A 19194-nucleotide genomic window follows, 5' to 3' on the forward strand; every position below is an offset into this window, starting at 1 on the left:
GCAAGAATATGACTCGGGTGACAGGAGTTTGGAAACGGAGCCTCAGATGGGGAAAATGCCTTTATCCAGATACTGTACTCCCTCAAGAGCCCTATATGACCCCCCTACCACACACACATGCATGATCTTTTTATCTGTACTTCAGATAAAAGTATTCTACCCATTCTACTCTAGTTCATTTAACTGTACAGGTTTTTCTGAGCCAGAAGTCTCCCAGAATTTACAGGTAACTCCATTCTTACTGTGTGGTTGATTGGGGTTAGAGGCTTGGTATAAATGCAATGTGCTTATGCATACATATGTAAGGGGAAAAATTAAAGCAGATCTCTAAGTAATCCAGACAAGTTGCAATCAATTCACATGATTCACTTAATAAATGTTTTTAAAATACTATGTTTCTAATCCAATGTTGCAGGAATACAGGACCCAATTTCTGTACCCAAGAGCTTTCAATAAACTGGGTGCAGAATAAAACCACACAAACACAAACGTGACAACAAAACAACTTACATTAAAATACAGTGTAGAAGAAGTTCAGAGAAAGGAAAGCTAGCACATGAACAGTCAAACCAATTGAAGCAATCACGGGCTCTCTTTGACCTGATGTGTTCATGGAAAGCTCTAGGCTCCTATTCTCTTTATATATGAGAGAGATCTGACTGAAGTCTTAGTTTTGGATCATGAATAGTTATGGAGAATAAATTCCACATTTTACTTAGTGGACCACTGGGAAAATTTCAGTTAATAACTGAAACCTAGTGTGGAGTATGCCAGAATAGCTGGGGAGGTATCCCAAACTTACTGCAAATCCCAAAGGCAGTCGGTGGGCTATCTCCACTGTTCATCAGGAGTGTGAACAGATATATGATCATGCTGGTAAAAACCAATTGGTTTTCTAAAAGGAAACTCCTGGTAGTCAAATTTATTTTTCTTTGTCATGCGCCATGAATAAAATGATACTCACATCACTGCATAGTTTAAATTGTTTCCTGGAGTGCAGTGGGCTTTGGAACTCAGTGATCCCAATTTTAAACTAACTCTTGGGGGGCAAAAGGAGTTGGCACTGCACAGTGAAGTATTTCATCACCTACACTCCCTTACTCCCTGCCCCCGCCCCAAATTCTTTATATTTTAGGTACAAAAATTCCATTACTTTAGCTTGAGATCGAGTTTCCTCATGCCATAGGTTCAGTCAACACACTCCAAATGAAAGAATCCAAACAGACACTTGATAAGCTATCTATCATGTATCAAGTTCATGCCAGTTGATTAGAAGAATATATTCTGAAATGATTGACAGTTCTTTGACAATACCAATTTATTACCTGTCAAGCTGCAAGGTATGCTTTTGATATACAGAAGTGAAATAATATGGAAATAAAGCTAACTCTAAGTTAAAACAGGAGTTATGCTACTCTAAATGGATCCCAGATGACTATGAAAAACATATTTGTCTGGATAATAACAATTATATAAGTGATACATGGTTATTACATTGATGACAAACTTCAATGCAGTATACTACGTAAGTGCTCCTACCCTATTAAAATAACAATACTGAACCCAATAACTTGAATGGAACCGAAATTTGGAATTATCAATTTAGACAGCAATATATGGCAAAAGTTTGGTTATTAGTATTAAGGACATGACTTATTTCCTATAAGTCAATGGGCTTACCTCTGAGCTTCAGACCCATACATTAGAGGAAATGTGTTATAATTGGTTCACTTTGGGTTAAATGATTGACATTTTTAACATATGAAACCTGTTATTCTGTAGATGAAGTTTACCCTGTTTTCCTATAGCTTCACAAACTTTCCATTTTAAATTATAGAACTTCCATGCTAATTATAAACTTTTATCTTTAAAAGTGGTTCTGCCTTTCAAAAAAAAAAAAAGTGGTTCTGCCTTTTAATCATTTTCTGTAGTTGATTTTTTTTTTTCTAAAACCTTATAGAAGATAGCACTGTTCTTAATTTTCACCAAGGAAGATTTTACTTATCTAGCAGAAGCTCAAGGTTTTATTAGTACTGCAAAAAGTTTTGGTCAAAGGCAGAATTTAACGCAAGGCCAAATGTTTAAACGAGAATTTAATATATTTATATATTAAAACATACGAATGTTTATCTATGTTAGCAAAGGAAATAAAAGTGCTTATTTTTTCCTTACCTGTGGAATATATTGAGTGCTATTTCTCCCTTTTCAAAATTAGCCACAGCCAGGTTGGCTCAGGTGGTAAAGCTAGGGTCCGCTCATGGGCAAGCTGGTTAGCATGATTCTCTTCTCTGTCGTCATTGTCTGTGCTGTAACCTTGGAACTCTGTGCCCTGGAGGTGGAAGGTAGAGAGGTAAGTGCAACTGCATCTCTAGAGGTCCCTAAACTGCTAAATATATGTGACCCAGGGATGGTCATTCAGTAACCTTAACCTCAAGTGATAAAGAAACCCAGGAACGGGAGGGGCCATGGGAGGTGCATTAACTCTGGTCATTAAAGTACCAGTAAGTGTATAATAATAATTACAATAATAAATAATAATAACAATAAAAAATAATAATAAAATAATATTAATAATATTTACATTAATAAAATAATATAATAAATTAAATTAATTTTATTAATAATATTAATAAATAATATTAATAAATTAATATTAAATAATATGATTTATTTAGTGTTCCTTCAGACCAGGCATGGTGCTATGTACTTCCTTCTCTGCATGATGTAAGTGTTTTCATCTACATTTTACAGAGGCTCAAAGAGTTTATACAACTTATGCAATAATTAGTGATGGAGCCATGATTTGAAACAGGCATATCTCATCCCAAAGCCCACGCTTATAATCCAGATGTTTTCGAACCTTGATCTCTACAACATGAGAGTCACCTGAGAAGTTTCTTAAGAGCCTATTTCCTGGCTCCAGGAGTCAAAGAATTTGATTCTGTGAACCCGAGGGCAGCCTGGGAATCTGGTGCCTTTTTTTTTTAACAGTTCCCCCAAGTGATGCTGACCCTGATCCAGATTTAGAAACCATCGCTCCAACCAGTGCTTCCCAATCGAGTTGCATAGATAACGATACTATGTGTATGGTTCACAGGGAAGTAGACAAAGCTGCTCCCGGGCAGAAGTGATGGGTCTGGAGCCTCCAGCCAGACCTGGTCCTACTCAAGCCTGAGGGGTCAACACCCCAGCACACAGGTAAGCCAGTCCCAGAACACTAGTGGGATTGGTATTGCCTCAGTTAGGACTCCCCGATCTGATATCCTAAGCCGGACTGTGAGAGCCCTACATGCTCAGTGTTTTGATACTGTTACAGAGAGAAACACTCGTATGAGACACTGAAAAGGACCAAGCTTCTGAAATGGCTTCACACAGTTTCTGAATCCCCAACCGACTCCCCAGCGGGCTCCTGTACTGAGAGGTATCTAACTCATTGGTCACATTACTGGCCAAGAAGCAAATTACCTTTTGGGCAGAACACAGGAGCTCAGGCTTAGAAGTGGAAGGTTGGAGAGGAGAAGAAGGCAGAGAACTTTTCTTCATTTGGTCCATGAAGGTGATTTTTCTAATCTTGATAATAGAATTAGCCCATAAGCTAGCAAATACTCAACAGATGTTTGGGTTTCTTTGTTGTAGGGATGACAGAAAAATCAACTTATAACTATAGTGGGAGGGGAATGCAGCATGGAGTCACTTGAAGGCAGCCCAGAGGGCATGGTGATACCTCAGAGGACTGGGGCAGGGGAGGCAGGGAAAGCTCCTCCTCCCAGGAGGTGAACTCTGAAGGGTCAGTTGGAGTTTGCCAGTCACCGAAAGGCAGGGGGGATCCCAGCGAGAGGGCCCAGCATGAGCAAAGACACAATACGGTGTCTCTGCAAAAGCAGGGACCAGATCTTGGTCTCCCCTGAATCAAGCACTGAAGCAAGAACATTACAGAGAGCCCAAAAATATGTGTCGGATTGAAACAAATGACAGCAATTGAAAAGAGGAATCTCAGCTTCCCATGCATTTTAGGTAGTTATGCTTCAAGTTCACAGCCTACTTTATCTACTTTACTCTAGGTTCTGAAATCTTGGACCCAATGAAACTTGCATGCCCAAACTGTACAAGTTTAAGCACCTTTCAAAGTAGCTAATTTCCATCAGATGAACTTCTTAAAACAGTAAAATGACCCACATATACAATGTCAAGAAATAAAAAATAAAGAATAGTTTCATTGCTATGAATAAAATGGTTTGAGGTTTATATAAAGAAAAAAGTGTGGTATTTGTTATGGTTCATTGGTTTTGGTTAAATGTTTTGGTAAAAAATAAATATGGGGGCTTCCCTGGTGGCGCAGTGGTTGGGAGTCTGCCTGCTAGTGCAGGGGACGCGGGTTCAGGCCCTGGGCTGGGAGGATCCCACATGCCGCGTAGCGGCTGGGCCCGTGAGCCACAACTGCTGGGCCTGCGCGTCTGGGGCCTGTGCTCCGCAACGGGAGAGGCCGCGGTGGTGAGGGGCCCACGCACCGCGATGAGGAGTGGCCCCCGCTTGCCGCAACTGGGGGGAGCCCTAGCACAGAAACGAAGACCCAACATAGCAATCAATCAATTAAAAAAAAAAATGCTGTTCATGACTGACTAAATTGAAGCATAGTTTCGACATTTAAAAAATAATAATAAATAAATAAATAAATATGGCCAATTTTATCAACACTAAATAATTACAGTTGACATAATAGCCACACTTTTTAGGATGATATTTTTCTATGTAAATACTTTCCTCCTAAACTAAAAATTACTTTAGTCATGCCAATATTACAGATGGTAAAGTAAGTCCAAGAATATCGTGAAACTGTAAATTTGTTTTTAGTTTGGTCCCTTTACCAGAATTTCTCAAATTTGGGTTTGAAATATCATTTGCATTTATAAAACTGTTTTATGCTGTTCTTTTGTCACATTATTATAATATAGATGGTTCTGCCTTGAATGTAAATTATATTTAGGGTCACTCATTATCATTTTAACATATAGCTCTGTGTTTTCAAGTTTCTCTCTCTTTTTTTAAAAAATATTTATTTATTTATTTTGGCTGCACTGGCTCTTAGTTGTGGCACATGGGATCTTCATTGCAGCATGAGGGATCTTTTAGTTGCAGCATGCGGGCTTCTTAGTTGTGGCATGCGAACTCCTAGTTGCAGCACGCATACGGGATATAGTTCCTAGACCAGAGATCGAACCTGGGCCCCCTGCATTGGGAGTGTGGAGTCTTACCCACTGGACAACCAGGGAAGTCCCAAGTCTCTCTTCTTCTATACCACATGTGTACATAACTTTATGAGAATCTCATAACTTTATAAGAGCAAATTATTAACCAATCAACAGCAGAGCAAGAGACAAAAAATGGTTTTATTAATGACATACTGGGCTGACTCAAAAATTTCTCCAGTCATGCATCTGTATTCTTGAAACAGCTTCTATTAAAATATAACAACACTCAAAAGGTACAGTCTATGCTATTGCCTTAAAATTTAGGGCAAACTAGTGAAGGCAACAGAAGAAAATGTGTGAGACCAAGAATGGCAAAAGGTGACATTATCTAGATTTTTTTTGATGTAACAAACATCAGACTAACTTCATTCTTCTAAGGCCTCAATGATACTCTACCAGGCATTAATTTTAAAGCCTCAAGCCACCTTGAGTCACTCAATAGAAACAAAAATCTAAGCAGGGGGCAGAGAAGACTAGCAATTTTTTAAAAAAGAAATGCAACTGGAGAATATAAGATGTGTTTTGTTCCACTAGAAATATGACTCTTCACTTTCCCAATCTAACCAGGGCTTGTTCTTATACTATGAATAATATAGCTGTTAACTCATCAGAATTGCCTACATTTTAATTTGAAAAATAGTTCCTATGTTAATCTTTAATAACCTGTCTTCTGGACCAACAGAAAGAGTTACAAAAGAACTCATTTACAGTGGCGTAATTAAGGCCTATGAGAAGCATATTTAGTAATGCGGTGCCATTCCCCTTTTCATCCAATGGCCTCGCTGGTATATAGATCCACCATTTGATCAGTGTATCTGGCCCCAGGGGCTTCACGGTCTGCAAGCCACAACCTACTAATAAGCACCCTCCAGCTTGTTTGCTAAACAGATCAGTCCTGGCAGGCACCCAAAAACTCCAGTCCTTGAAACTTGGAGCACTTTAACTTGCATGGCCTATTGTGTGGCAAGTGAGAGAATAAACTATGTACCTCATAAATGCAGAGCAATTATGGATCAGTTAGTAATACAGCTGGCTCAAAAGATTGCTTACCTAAACCAAATCGAGGCCTAATTTATTTTTGTATTGTCTTTGTTAAAAACCAAACAAACAGCTCTGCAGAACTTGTATACACAGTAAAGAAAATGGCTGTGTTTTCCTTGTAAACAAGATGGCAACTATTGGCTAAATGAAATCATCCCCAGTAGCTGAAGGTTTTCCTTTAGAACCAAGCCATTGCTTGTTGTAGATTCCTTACGTTGTTAAAGGAAACATGGTAGGTAGAATGCTTTCACTGATAGAACTTCAATGTGTTTGAGGTAAAGGGGGCTGCACGGTGCTGTTCCTCATTGTAGATACCAGATAAGATACCATCAACTTCAAGCATAAAGAAGTAAAAATGACATAGCCTTCATTTACAAAGAAATGGTAAAGTAGCATGAGTTCATGTGCATTAATGAGTCAACAATTATGATGTATGCAGATAAACCTTTTTGGAAAAGCCCTGCTATAATCAAATTAATACTTGCCAACTTATAAATCCATATGATACAAAAAAACAAAACAAACCAACTAAAACACATTAGGTTCGTAGAGCTATTAATATTAAAGTGCCTGGAAATGGCTAGTGGAGCATCAGCATAGACTTTTTATTCCATAACTAATGCTTTTCCTACTGTTTGAGCACCTACACTATGATAAGTACATTAAGTAGCAAACCTTAGACCCTTGGGAAGGTGTTGCGAGAAGACAGTGATCTTCATTTTAGGAAATCTATAATTTTAAAAATGTCTACACAGATAATAATAGATAATAAAAACACAGTAAGGCTGGTTCGAAGGAGATAGCATCTAGACTTGGTTTCACTATTTACTAACCATGTGACCTTAAGCAAGCAACATACCTTACTGAACCTCAGTCTTCTCATCTGTAAAATGGGGGGTAACCTATTCTGACTATCTTGGAGGGATGTTGAACAGAAGTAAGTTAATGGAGTGGAAGTACTTAATAATGTGCAGACATCTACGAATGTAAACTCGTTATTGTTGCTAAATAGAAACAAACTTAGAGAACTATGAGGTACATATTTGTGAACCACTGGACATATTTCTTTGGGACCAACTTTTAATGACACTAATTACCTTGATTTAGGGATTGGAATATTGGTTTGGGATGTGTAGAGAATGTTATATGATCTCATCCTACCTTTTGATTTGCTATTTTTTAAAAATTCCTGATTTTTGCTACAAGTGTGGATATTTGAGATAAATTGATGACTAGATGCTCCAGTTATTAGCCCCAACTCTTGGGGTACCCGATCTGATATGCATAAGCTGGCATTTAGTGGACATTTTTAGGACTTTTCCCTGACAGATGGTCAGTATTTGCCCTCCTGCTTCTATTTTAGGTAATGTATTAGTCAGCTACTGCTTCAATAATGCTATGTAACAAACCACTCCAAAAATCCAATGGCTTGAAACAACAGGCAGTTATTTCCCACTCACAGGTCTGCAGGTTGACTGCAACTTGGCCTGGCTAGGGTGGACTTCAGGCTCTGGGATCTGGTCCTTGGATTCCAGGATCTAGGCTGCAGGCTGGGTGTAGGTCTGTTCCACATGTCTTTTATCTTCCTTGGGTCAGTGACTACCCAGAAAATGTTCTTTTCATATCAAGGGAAGAGCCTTAAAGTATATTTCATTTCAGTGGGATGAACTTCAAAATTACAGGGCAAGGGACTTCCCTGGTGGTGCAGTGGTTAAGAATCCACCTGCCAATGCAGGGGACACCAGTTTGAGCCCTGGTCTGGGAAGATCCCACATGCCGTGGAGCAACTAAGCCCATGCACCACAGCTACTGAGCCTGTGCTCTAGAGCCCGCAAACCACAACTACTGAGCCCACGAGCCACAACTACTGAGCCCTTGTGCCACAACTACTGAAGCCCGTGGGCCTACAGCCCATGTTCCACAACAAGAGAAGCGACCACAATGAGAAGCCCATGCACTGCAACAAAGAGTAGCCACCACTCGCCACAACTAGAGAAAGCCTGCGCACAGCAACAAAGACCCAATGCAGCCAAAAATAAATAAATAAAATAAATAAATTTATAAAAAAAAAATTACAGGGCAAGAGCCCTTGGTGAGTAATTCTAATACAAGGGAAGCATGACAAACTGGAACAGTCCAATCTACTACACATGTTTTTATAAGTGGGCTTATATTTTAGTTTTATATATTTTAAACATTAATAACTTTTGATTACACTCTTAAATCACCCATAACTTAACCCATGTGGCTATTAAGCACTTGGAATATGCCTAGCCCAAACTAAGAGGTGCTAAAATTATAAAATACACATCAGATGTTGATGACTTTGCAAAAAAAAGTGTAAAATATCTCATTATAATCTTTGTACACAAAGGTATTTCCAGTGAACTCTTAAACCAGAATCAGAGCCATGACACGGCAACATGAATAAGCAAGAGGAAACCCTGGCAGACCCTCTCCTCCCTGAAGAGCTCTTGCTGCCTTTATTGGAACAAGGGAATTCTATTCTAAACCAGCCCCCCAAAATAAAAAATATGAGAATGGAAATCCTCAACATACTCGATAGATATTTTCCCAAATGTTTATCTCAATTTTTGGTAAATGGATATTAGCAGAGCATTATCAGTATGGATTCTGAAATGATCCTGAATCAGTCCTGATTTCATAGGACTCTTTTTCTGATGGCCCCTCAGAGGTCAATTGAATCCTGCCTCTAGCAGGATACAACTCTTCCTGGAAAGAACTTTTTATTCACAGTGTTGCCCAAATTTTGAAAGGTGAGGAACTAAGAAATTCTATAACCGAGGTAATTGTTGCTATGTCAGTTCATATCTCCCAACACATTCCTCCAAAAAAAAAAAAAATAGTAATAACAGAGAAAACTACATAAAAGCATGCCCTTGGCGTGAATAAAAGACAGTGTCTAAACTTCAAATGATCGGAAGTAAAAACGTAAACACCACATCCCAGCAAGCTACCCTCACGCTCCTGCTGCCCAAGTCTCCATGGGGAGAAGGGCAGTCTGGGGAAGACTGCAGGGAATCTCGAGAGAAGCAGGAAAAGGCCATAGACTGATCTAAAATCACAGGAAGGGAAAGTCCACCCTACATGGAAAATGCCAGGAAAGAGTCTTTGTGGATCAGAGCAAGATGATGGAAGAGACTTAAAGTGTGTCCAGGACTCGAGGTGGTGTCTTGGGAAGGCAACTTTTCCAGGCAAAAGAGGGGCGGCTTTAATGAGAATGGAGAAGTGCCTTTAGAAAACTGCACAGTGCGACTATGGATAAACACCCAGGCTGCTGGCTAAGGGCCTCCTCCTCTCTGCTCGGGATCTCAGCATCTCTCCCAACTCCAGGACATTGCTCCAGCACCTCTCCTCTCTCCTTCCTTTAGCATCAACTTCCTGGTCTCCCAGATCTTTCCTGCCTGCATGCAAACATACGGATGATTCTCCCATGTAAAAAACAACTTACTCCCTCATACCCATTAGAATGGCAAATATAAAAAGAAAGAAAGCAAGAGAGAGAGAGAGGGAAGGAGGGAGGGAGGGAAGAAAGGAAGGAAGAAAAGAAAGAAAGAAAGAAAGAAAGAAAGAAAGAAAGAAAGAAAGAAAGAAAGAAAGGAAGGAAGGAAGGAAAGAAGGAAAGAAAGAAAGAAGGAAAGAAAGAAAGAAAGGAAAAAGAGAGAAAAGCAGGAAAAAGAAAGAAAGAAGGAAAGGAAGGAAGGAAGCGTTGGTGAAGACATAGAGAAACTGGAACACTTTTGTATTGCTGGTGGGAAAGTAAAATGGTGCAGATGCTATGGAATACAGTATGGTGGTTTCTCAGAGAAATTAAATATGGAATTGCCATATTAAAAAAAAAAAGAGGGCTTCCCTAGTGGTGCAGTGGTTGAGAATCTGCCTGCCAATGCAGGGGACACGGGTTCGAGCCCTGGTCTGGGAAGATCCCACATGCTGTGGAGCGACTGGGCCCGTGAGCCACAACTACTAAGCTTGCACGTCTGGAGCCTGTGCCCCGCAACAAGAGAGGCCGTGACAGTGAAAGGCCCGCGCACCGCAATGAAGAGTAGCCCCCGCTTGCCGCAACTAGAGAAAGCCCTTGCACAGAAAAGAAGACCCAACACAGCCAAAAATAAATAAAGAAAGAAAGAAAGAAAGAAAGAAAACTGCAAACTGCACAGTGAAATGTAAAGAATGGACTTGAGGACACGGGGAGGGGCAAGGGTAAGCTGGGACGAAGTGAGAGAGTGGCATGGACTTATGTATACTACCAAATGTAAAATAGATAGCTAGCGGGAAGCAGCCGCATAGCACAGGGAGATCAGCTCCGTGCTTTGTGTCCACCTAGAGGGGTGGGATAGGGAGGGTGGGAGGGAGATGCAAGAGGGAGGGGATATGGGGATATGTGTACACGTATAGCTGATTCACTTTGTTATACAGCAGAAGCTAACACACCATTGTAAAGCAATTATACTCCAATAAAGATGTTAAGAAAAAAAACGAGAAAGAAAACTGCACAGTGAAGGGGGAAAAAGCAAGAGAGGAAAGTTAGGATTCTTTAAGATAAGAGAATATTAAAAAAAAAAATCAAAGAACAACTTCCTCCCATCAATGCCCTGAACACACACGCAGACACACACACAAATACACGCAATTAAAAAAAAAAAAATCCACACTATGCTACACTGACAACAGAGGGAGCTCTTGAACCAGGAATCTTGTAAACCACTCCCAATCACCATCCTTATCCACAGAAATGCAGAGATGCAAGCAATCTTTATTTAAGCAAAAAATACAAAGACAAAGAACATGTGAAAATAAGTCTTAATACAGTAATTTTGATCTTTGTTTCTCTATATACAATGCATGTTTTTCCTCAATGCTTTAAAATTTTTATCTTTGGTTTTTAGAATTTTTGTTATGATGTATCTTGATGTGTTTTTCATTGTGTTTGTCCTGCTTGGGGTTTGTTGAGTATATAGGATCTGTGGATTTATAGTTTTTGTCAAATTTTGACCATGTTTGGACATTATTTCTTCAAATATTTTTTCTGTTTCTCTAGCTTCATGTATATTAGACTGTTTAATATTGTCCATAAATCACAGAGATTCTGGGGGATTTTTCAGTTTTTTTTTCTCTGTCTGTTTCATTTTGGATAAGTCTATTGCTTTATCTTCAGGTTCACTACTCTTCTTTTCCAGTGTCTAATCTGATGTTAATTGCATCCAGAGAATTTTTCATTTTGGATATTGTGATTTTCAACACCAGAAGTTCCACATGGTTCTTTTTCAGATCATTGATTTCTTTCCTCACTGTGTGCATTTTTCGATTAGTCATTTTAATATGCATGTCTGCTAATACCATCACTGCTATCATTTCTGGGCCTATTTCTATTGACAGCTATTTATCCTAGTATGGGTCACATTTTCCTGCTTCTTGGAATGTGTAATAATCTTTTATTGGGTGCTGGACATTGTGGATTTTATAATGTTGAGTGTCTGGATTTTATTGTCTTTAAAAAAAACTGGGTTTTGTTTTAGTAGGCAGTTATGTTACTTATGGGTGAGGTCAATCCTTTCAAGGCTAGTTTTCAGTCTTTGTTGGGTGGGTCTATGTAGCCTTTATTCTAGGACAAAGTTAGCCTCACTATGAAGGCATAACTTTTCTGCTGTCTTAATTTCTGACTTCTTGATGTATTCAACCAGAGTTCTCCACTCTGGCTGGCAAAAGCTTCAACAGTTCTCAGAAGACTTCTGTGAGTTTGGAAACCATTCAGTTGCCTGGTTTCCTCTTTGCTCAACCTCATGAAGTTTACTATTATGCAGGAGTGCCTTAGTATTTAGTAAGAACTCAATGGGATCCCTAAGTATATTTCTGGAGCTCTATTTTTGTGTAGTCCCTCCTCTCTGGAACTCTGCTTTACGACTTCTAGGTGCCTCCATACCATGAGCAGTAATCTGTCTCCAAGACTCAGAGAAACCAAAGCTGCCACCCTCTCCTTGGGATCTCCTTCTTGTTCCTCCCACTGAAAGTTGTGGTAATTGTAGTTTGTTTTTTTTTTCAAACACATAGACTTTCATTTATTTTTTTATACAGCAGGTTCTTATTAGTTACCTATTTTATACATATTCATGTATATATGTCAATCCCAATCTCCCAATTCATCACACCACCACCACCAGCCCCCCGCCACTTTCCCCCCTTGGTGTCCATATGTTTGTTCTCTACATCTGTGTCTCTATTTCTGCCCTGCAAATTGGTTCATCTGTACATAACTGTAGTTTTGTGGTTTTTTTAAGTATTTGTTTATTTATTTATGGCTGTGTTTGGTCTTCGTTTCTGTGCGAGGGCTTTCTGTAGTTGCGGCAAGCGGGGGCCACTCTTCATCGCGGTGCGCGGGCCTCTCACTATCGCGGCCTCTCTTGTTGCGGAGCACAGGCTCCAGACGCGCAGGCTCAGTAATTGTGGCTCACGGGCCCAGCTGCTCCGCGTCACGTGGGATCTTCCCAGACCAGGGCTCGAACCCGTGTACCCTGCATTGGCAGGCAGATTCTCAACCACTGCGCCACCAGGGAAGCCCTGTAACTGTAGTTTTGATTGCAATGGTTTCCCTTCTCTTGAGGATCACAGAATTGTACTTCCTATTGTCCCAAGTCTTAAAACATCTGCATCAAATCTTTTCTCCAGTATTTGTGTTGTTTAAAGTGGAAGGTAAATTCATTTTACTCCATCATGACTGGGTACAGCATTTCCTAGGCAGTTGAACATTTGAATCTGACTCCGACACTCACAGAAATCTAGTCTGAAGCTATAAATCTGGGAGTCATGTAGTACAAGTGTTTCTCCAGACTTGATAACGCTGTGTGGAGATAGTGCTCCTTTCAGCCCCTGAGGCAGTTGGGTGGTAATTGCAGGCTGGGCTCAGCCCCTGGCTGCCACCCCAGTATGAAAAAAAATTTAAATATATATTACTTCTACCTGCTCTACTTGAAAGTAATATGGAGAATAGAGCAAAGGGTTAAGCTCTGGGCATTCTGAAACTTAGAGATGGGGGTAGGGGTGGGGAGAGGAATATCCATCAAGGAGATTGAGAAGTAGTGCTCATGGAGTAGGAGAAAACCATGAGAACATGCTGCATTGGAAGCTAAGTGAGAAGACCTTTCAAGAGGGCTGGAGTGATCAGATGGTGTTAGAGGTTAAGTAAGATGAAGAATGAGATTTGAACACTGGATTAGGCAAGATTATGAGAGTTGGTAATCTAGCAGGAGCATTTTCAATGCAATGGGGAGGGAAGCAGACAGTTGTCATGACAAGGAGCAGAGAAGGTACCTTGAGAAAAATAAGGAAAGTAGGACAGAACTTTTTTTTAAAGACAAGTATCCTTTACAGAGAAATTCTATTTATTTCTATAATAAAATGTTCCAGTGTTGTAACAATACCTCTTTTGTACTCTAATTTGTCCCATTCATAGATTTGCTGGGGGTTGTTTTCTTTTTCTTCTTCTTTTTTTTTTTTTTCCGACTGTGCCACACGGCTTGCGGGATCTTAGTTCCCTGACCAGGGATTGAACCCAGGCCCCCTGCAGTGGAAGTGCAGAGTCCTAACCACTGGACAGCCAGGGAACTCCCCCATCCATAGATTTGTTAATCACCTTTTCCATATACAGTTGATCCTCATTATTGTGGATTTCATATCTTCAAATTCATCTAATCACTAAAATTTATTTGAAACCCCCAAATCAGTACTCATGGCCCTTTCGAGATCATTTGCAGACATCTGCAGGGTGGTGAAGACTTTGATTTGCTCCACATGCACATTCCTAGCTGAGGTGAAAAAGGCAGCACTCTGCCTCTGGTTTCAGCTCCAAAATTGTAAACAAGTGTCTTTTTTTCACGGTCTATGTAGTGCCAATTTTTTCACATTTTTGTGCTTTTCTTTGGTGATTTTACTGTTTAAAATGTCCCTCAAGTGTAGTGCTGAAGTGCTGTCTAGTGCTCCCAAGAGAAAGAAGGTTGTGATGTACCTTATGGAGAAAGTATGTGTGGTAGATAAGCTTCATTCAGGCATGAGGTATAGTGCTGTTGGCCATGAGTTCAATGTTAATGAACCAACAATGTATATCACATAAAACTTCTTTAAACAGGAATACACATACAACAAGGTTGTGCATTGACCAGTGACAAAAATGTTGTGACCAGAGGCTCACAGGACCCTAACCCTGTTTCACCCTAGGAGCAGTGGTTCAATAGCTGCTATTCAGTCTTTGCAGTGACTTGATAGACCATAACTGTTGCAAATGAATGAGAATTGACTGTATAATGTTTTTCTTTAAAAGAAAAAAAAAGTAAGGCGTGGTACAAAAAGCACTAGACCAAGAATTCTGGGAACTTGTTTCTAGTTCTCGTTCTTCCAATAACCAGTTGTGCATCCTTCAGTGAGCACTCTGGCCTCATTTGGTTTCTTCATCTATGAATGGAGCTCTTTCAATTAGAGTATTGTTAAGGCCCCCAGAGCTCTAGCATTCTCTGACCTTGTATCATCACTATGGGAAATTCCCAGTGATCGTCTCTTCCCAAGAAAGTCTCTTCTGCTTTATTTCAAACCACCTCATTTCATAAGGGGGGTGAGGGAGGAAAGGATGATCTTACAATAAGACAAATAAGCACCATGTTCTAGAGAGTGCCATAGAGATGAAATAAAATACACTGATTTTTTTAAATCTGGGAAGTTTTCCCAGGAAAAGAGTTGCTTATGACTTTGGAAGTCATATCAAAATAATCCCCACATGTTAACAGTACATGTCACATTAAGAAATAGATATTAATGAGGGATTTTAAAAGAAAACAGCCACAGTAGGTTTAAATAGGGTGCAGCCTTCTGATGACAGCTTTGAATATAGAGTGCTAAAATGCAGGCAGACTGAGTAAGGTATGGGCACATTACTAAAAATACAAGCAATACAGAGAGTACGGTCAGGTGGCAACCTGAATTCACACTCAGGGTTTTTAATATCAGAAGGAAGAAAGCCATTTGCAACTCTTTGCTAAAGGATGAAGCTCTGCTGAGTGTTAAGAATACAGGCCCATATGTGTAATGACAGAAGGTGAATATCTTATGAGGGGTGTGAGGGGGCAAGGAGGGGACTGAAAAATGAAATAAATTCTCTGCATAATTTGGCTTTTATTTCCTTATTAGACAAATATTAATAGTAACTTGAAAATGAGTCAAATTCTTTTTTAATCCTTTTAATGTGCTGTTGGATTCTGTTTGCTAGTATTTTGTTGAGGATTTTTGCATCTATGTTCATCAGTGATATTGGTCTGTAATTTTCTTTTTTTGTAGTATCTTTGTCTGGTTTTGGTATCAGGGTGATGGTGGCCACACAGAATGAGTTTGGGAGTGTTCCTTCCTCTGCAATTTTTTGGAAGAGTTTGAGAAGGGTGGGTGTTAGCTCTTCTCTAAATGTTTGATAGAATTCACCTGTGAAGCCATCTGGTCCTGGACTTTTGCTTGTTGGAAGATTTTTAATCACAGTTTCAATTTCATTACTTGTGATTGGTCTGTTCACATTTTCTATTTCTTCCTGGTTCAGTCTTAGAAGGTTACACCTTTCTAAGAATTTGTCCATTTCTTCCAGGTTGTCCATTTTATTGGCATAGAGTTGCTTGTAGTAATCTCTTAGGATGCTTTGTATTTCTGCAGTGTCTGTTGTAACTTCTCCTTTTTCATTTCTAATTTTACTCATTTGAGTCCTCTCCCTCTTTTTTCTTGATGAGTCTGGCTAATGGTTTATCAATTTTGTTTGTCTTCTCAAAGAACCAGCTTTTAGTTTTATTGATCTTTGCTATTGTTTTCTTTGTTTCTATTTCATTTATTTTTGCTCTGATCTTTATGATTTCTTTCCTTCTGTTAACTTTGGGTTCTGTTTGTTCTTCTTTCTCTAGTTCCTTTAGGTATAAGGTTAGATTGTTTACTTGGATTTTTCTTCTTTCTTGAGGTAGGCTTGTATTGCTATAAACTTCTCTCTTAGGACTGTTTTGCTGCATCCCATAAGTTTTGGATTGTCGTGTTTTCATTGTCATTTGTCTCTAGGTATTTTTTGGTTTCCTCTTTGATTTCTTCAGTGATCTCTTGGATATTTAGTAACGTATTGTTTAGCCTCCATGTGTTTGTGTTTTTTACGTTTTTTTCCCTGTAATTGTTTCTAATCTCATAGCATTGTGGTCAGAAAAGATGCTTGATATGATTTCAATTTTCTTAAACTTACTGAGGCTTGATTTGTGACCCAAGATGTGATCTATCCTGGAGAATGTTCCATGTGCGCTTGAGAAGAAAGTGTAATCTGCTGTTTTTGGATGGAATGTCCTACAAATATCAATTAAATCTATCTGGTCTATTGTGTTACTTAAAGCTTGTGTTTCCTTATTAATTTTCTGTTTGGATGATCTGTCCATTGGTGAAAGTGGGGTGTTAAAGTCCCCCACTGTTATTGTGTTACTGTCAATTTCCTCTTTTATAGCTGTTAGCATTTGCCTTATGTATTGAGGTGATCCTATGTTGGGTGCATATATATTTATAATTGTTATAACTTCTTCTTGGATTGATCCCTTGATCATTATGTAGTGTCCTTCCTTGTCTCTTGTAACATTCTTTATTTTAAAGTCTATTTTATCTCATATGAGTATTGCTACTCCAGCTTTCTTTTGATCTCCATTTGCATGGAATATCTTTTTCCATCCCCTCACTTTCAGTCTGTATGTGTCCCTAGGTCTAAAGTGGGTCTCTTGTAGACAGCATATATATGGGTCTTGTTTTTGTACCCATTCAGTGAGCCTGTGTCTTTTGGTTAGAGCATTTAATCCATTCACATTTAAGGTAATTATCGATATGTATGTTCCTACTACCATTTTCTTAATTGTTATGGGTTTGTTTTTGTAGGTCCTTTTCTTCTCCTGTGTTTCCCACTTAGAGAAGTTCCATTAGCATTTGTTGTAGAGCTGGCTTGGTGGTGCTGAATTCTCTTAGCTTTTGCTTGTCTGTAAAACTTTTGATTTCTCCGTCGAATCTGAATGAGATCCTTGCTGGGTAGAGTAATCTTGGTTGTAGGTTCTTCCCTTTCATCACTTTAAACATATCGTGCCACTCCCTTCTGCCTTGTAGAGTTTCTGCTGAGAAATCAGCTGTTAACCTTATGGGAGTTCCCTTGTATGTTATTTGTCGTTTTTCCCTTGTTGCTTTCAGTAATTTTTCTTTGTCTTTAATTTTTGTCAATTTGATTACTATGTGTCTCGGTGTGTTTCTCCTCGGGTTTATCCTGCCTGGGACTCTCTGCGCTTCCTGGACTTGGGTGGCTATTTCCTTTCCCATGTTAGGGAAGTTTTCAACTATAATCTCTTCAAATCTTTTCTCGGTTCCTTTCTCTCTCTCTTCTCCTTCTGGGACCCATATAATGTGAATGTTGTTGCGTTTAATGTTGTCCCAGAGGTCTCTTAGGCTGTCTTCATTTCTTTTCATTCTTTTCTCTTTATTCTGTTCTGCGGCAGTGAATTCCACCATTCTGTCTTCCAGGTCACTTATCCGTTCTTCCGCCTCAGTTATTCTGCTATTGATTCCTTCTAGTGTATTTTACATTTCAGCTATTTTATTGTTCACCTCTGTTTGTTTGTTCTTTAATTCTTCTAGGTGTTTGTGTTTTAATTCTTCGAGGTCTTTGTTAAACATTTCTTGCATCTTCTCGATCTTTGCCTCCATTCTTTTTCCGAGGTCCTGGATCATCTTCTCTATCATTATTCTGAATTCTTTTTCTGGAAGGTTTCCTATCTCCACTTCATTTAGTTGTTTTTCTGGGGTTTTATCTTGTTCCTTCATCTGGTACATAGCCCTCTGCCTTTTCATCTTGTCTATCTTTCTGTGAATGTGGTTTTTGTTCCACAGGCTGCAGGATTGTAGTTCTTCTTGCTTCTGCTGTCTGCCCTCTGGTCAGGAGCCGAATTTTTAAAATAGTTTTTCCCTGAGTAGTCTTTGGTGCTTCACATGGACTTTGATGCTGGGTGGTTGGAGAGCTACATCCCATCACTGGTCTTTGGTTGTACAGGATTATGTCGTTTTGCAACACTGGAAGGGAGGTTTACCAACTGGTCTGTGTTCAGTCAGAACCCTAGCAGGAAATCGGTGGCAAAAATCAAATTGGGACAATCCCAGGAAGGTTTTTAAAGGGACTGTTTAAACAATGGCATAGGGAAACCACAAGGAACAGGGCAGTCCCCTAGGACTAGTAACAGTGGAGCTGTTACCACCCCTATCTGGAAGGGATGAGAGAAGGGGTAGGTTTCCAGATCCTAGGTTTCCAACCTTGGAATTAGAGAGTCGTGATGAGGAGTTCACCTGGAGAGGAGTGGTGACATTTTCAATCATCGGCCAGCCCAAGTCTACAGGAAGGGAACTAAACAAATAATGACCTCGGTCTTACCCGCCTCCCACCTCCTGATGGCTTGTCTCTGTTCCTCACTGCACAACCAGAAGCCAATGAGTAAGAGGTCCTGATGGTGCTGCCCAGACAGGAGGATCCAAAAAGATTCCAAATAGAATTAGTAGATTACTTTCAAGGTAGAAGTACTCTGCATACACAGTTGGTCCAAAATTTTTTAAATGACCAAGAATGAAAATCCGTATCCAACCAAAGCTAAAAGTCATCATCACTGAGTGAACCTTAGGGATGCAAAAATAAAACTGAAATTTTATTCAAAATTACTTAATGTTCAAATTTTTTATCGATCAAATTTTAATAGGACAAGATAAACAATTTTTCAGAACTCTTAGCTACTAACTTGCTTCTGCTGTCATCAAACCATTTGGGGTATTAAATTGATTCATTTCAACTGGCACTTTTACTAATATCACTAAT

At 39.4% G+C, this 19194-nt stretch overlaps 1 protein-coding gene across 3 annotated transcripts in view; it reads right to left on the reverse strand.

Annotated features, from left to right (window-relative positions):
- The window catches only part of FTCDNL1 (formiminotransferase cyclodeaminase N-terminal like), a 214554-nt gene that overhangs the window by 37142 nt on the left and 158218 nt on the right, over positions 1-19194 (reverse strand). For all 3 annotated transcript variants that reach the window (XM_057551891.1, XM_057551892.1, XM_057551893.1), the window contains one exon: positions 2173-2329. In XM_057551891.1, the coding sequence (XP_057407874.1) occupies positions 2295-2329 (35 nt within the window). In that variant the 3' untranslated portion in view covers positions 2173-2294. The remainder of the gene's footprint in view (positions 1-2172; positions 2330-19194) is intronic.

The sequence above is a fragment of the Balaenoptera acutorostrata genome, chromosome 8 (genome assembly GCF_949987535.1).
Source record: "Balaenoptera acutorostrata chromosome 8, mBalAcu1.1, whole genome shotgun sequence".
Classification (NCBI taxonomy): Eukaryota; Metazoa; Chordata; class Mammalia; order Artiodactyla; family Balaenopteridae; genus Balaenoptera; species Balaenoptera acutorostrata.